This window comes from Mizuhopecten yessoensis, unplaced genomic scaffold (assembly GCF_002113885.1).
Source record: "Mizuhopecten yessoensis strain PY_sf001 unplaced genomic scaffold, ASM211388v2 scaffold10543, whole genome shotgun sequence".
NCBI classification, from domain to species: domain Eukaryota; kingdom Metazoa; phylum Mollusca; class Bivalvia; order Pectinida; family Pectinidae; genus Mizuhopecten; species Mizuhopecten yessoensis.
The window spans coordinates 140,331-142,944 of NW_018408599.1; the positions used below are offsets into that span (position 1 = coordinate 140,331).

General features: G+C 39.7%; 1 protein-coding gene across 1 annotated transcript; it reads left to right on the top strand.

Moving 5' to 3' along the window:
• The first annotated feature begins 1,356 nt into the window (after positions 1 to 1,356).
• Positions 1,357 to 2,289, top strand: LOC110461033. The gene has a single exon (XM_021514304.1). It carries the CDS (start codon positions 1,357 to 1,359, stop codon positions 2,287 to 2,289), a length of 933 nt encoding a protein of 310 aa, XP_021369979.1.
• Positions 2,290 to 2,614: the final 325 nt, after the last annotated feature.

The following is a 2,614-nucleotide window of genomic DNA, read 5'->3' on the forward strand; positions in this document are numbered from 1 at the left end:
CTACAGAAGTAAGCAGTGTTTTATTGTTTTTGTATTGTTTTACGGCCCATCGACAATATCAGTCATTTAGGGCGAACACTACTGTAAAAAGAGATGTTCACGAAAATAACAAATCAAACCAAAACTTAAAAGCTTAAAATGTGTAAAGGATTAAAGAAACACATCGATATCGAACAAATTGGCTGCCAAATATAATATTTGATTGTAAATATCAATAGATGTAAATAGTCATATATTAATTGCACAGAGACTATCGTTTAATCTTTTCATCATAAAATCTGTCACGTAATTGTTTACAAGAGGCCCAAGGGCCTTAGCGGTCACCTGATTTATATTATAGGTACTGGTAGCTTTATTTTATTGTTTAGATGTGATGTGGAAATCAGCATGTAAACTCAGTGAAATACAATACTTGTCATGTCATCAAAGAATAAGAATTTGAAAATATTGGTAAATGTTCCCTTTGGGGCCCCGCCCTAGCCCCTGGGGATCGGGCAGGAATCCCAATTTTACAAAGTAATACTCTCATTCACCAAAGATGAATCTGACTAAGTTTGAGTAATTTTCTGTTGAAAATGGATAAAATATACCCAAGTGTGTTATTTCCCTAAATAAACTATAGTAAACTTTACCCCCTCCCCAAGGGAGAACGGATAGCTCGGGGGTCCTGAAATGTACATCATAACAAACAGCAGATCAGGTTTTATGAAAACTTTTGTTTTAATGTTGCAGGTTTTGACCCTCCTTTTCTTGGGGTTTGTATTGCTTCATGAATTAAAGGCTTAATCACACTACAGTAAAAACACCTGTTATCACATCTGACAGTGATATACGCAACACAACAAGATCCAAAGGCATGGATAAAGCGAAAGGACAGGGTCAAAGGTCACGGAAGCTGACTGAACCAGGAACAGGCCTGTTTACAGAGATTATAGCTATATAAGTATACACAAAGGGTGTGAAACATCAGAAAGGAAATTGAGCAAGAATTTATTGTATACTTATCAGACATATGTAACCGAGATGAACTGGTCTCATTACAAGGTCGCCTCGAAAACAGTTTCAGTGCTTACCAAAGAATTTCAGAGGAATTTCAAGCATACCTAGTACGGATCAGAACTGATGAGAGAGAACAAGAACTTCAGACCAACCAGAACCAAAAGACCAACGAAGATCAACAGACCGAGACCAATTCACAAATCATAGCCACATATCAAGTACCAGGTTGTCAAGATCAGGAAGCTCTATTTTGATGAAACAAATGGCCAAATTAGAGCAGCCAAAACTAAATTAGAGTTTGCAGCCAAGTAGGTTGAACTACAGAGGGAAAAGGACAAATTGGAAGCTAGGCTAACAATGTTGTCTGCTAAAAAGGAGGCTGCTGTGGCAAAAAGAGAGTTAGATGCAATGTATGACGAGATGGATCGTATCTCGCGCCAGTCTGTACATTTTTCCAAACATGAAGTTCCAGAAGGTATTACACAAGACCGTGTTGAAGAACAGAATAAACAGTTTAACAACAGCATTTGTGCAAAACAGTTACCTCATACAGAAGAACACTTACCCTTAAATTCATCGGCCATTAGTGTCAGGCCAGATCATGCCAAGCTTGAATGTCCAGCACAAGGTCTAGAAATAGTACAACCACCCATTGAACATGTCTGGAATCAAGGGCACTCTAACAACCACCACTATCCATTCCAAGGTTTTTCAGAGTTTTTAATGAGAAAGGAACTGTTGTCGTCCAGGCTTGTAAAATTTGATGATAAACCAGAGTCGTTCTTGTCATGGAGGGCCACCTTTTGTTCTATAATGGATGAGATGAAGGTGTCTGCGGCAGAAGAGATAGATTTGTTAATAAAGTGGCTGGGACCTCAGTCAGGAAAACACGCCACCAGCATACGGAACGCTAGTACTGACAACTATGCTAGAGGTTTAAGTCTGATTTGGAAGCGGTTGGACGAACGCTATGGAAGCCCAAAATTGATAGAGGCATCCATGAAGAAGAAACTGGCAAATTTTACAAAGATTACAGAGAAAGAAAAGGGGAAACTTAATGAACTTGCTGACATCCTCATGGAAATACAGTCATGTAAGGCCAATCCTAAGTATGAGAAGTTGTTAGGCCATTTTGATACTACCGCTGGTATCAACCCTGTTGTCATCAAGTTACCTAAGAACCTGCAGAATAAGTGGCGCGACAGAGCAACAAACTTTAAAAGAAACCATGATGTGCCTTTTCCTCCTTTTGACTATTTTGTTAGTTACATAAATATATGTCAAAAATGATGAATGGTCCTGGATTTGACTTCGAAGCCGACAGCTATACGAAGAGTCAACAACCTCAAAGCAAACCGGTCAAGACAACAGTTGCAGTTCGGAAAACAGATACCCAGAGGGTGCCATCTGAATTGGCTGATCAGTGCCCCACTCACAAGACGCGACACTCGTTAAACAATTGTAAAGCCTTCCGGGCGAAGCCCATTCAGGAAAGGAAAGATTTCCTGTTTACAAATGGATTGTGCTTTCGTTGTTGTGGGTCTGAAAAGCATCTGGCCAAGAACTGTTCAGCATCTGTCCTGTGTGAAATTTGCCATGGTACCAACCACCCATC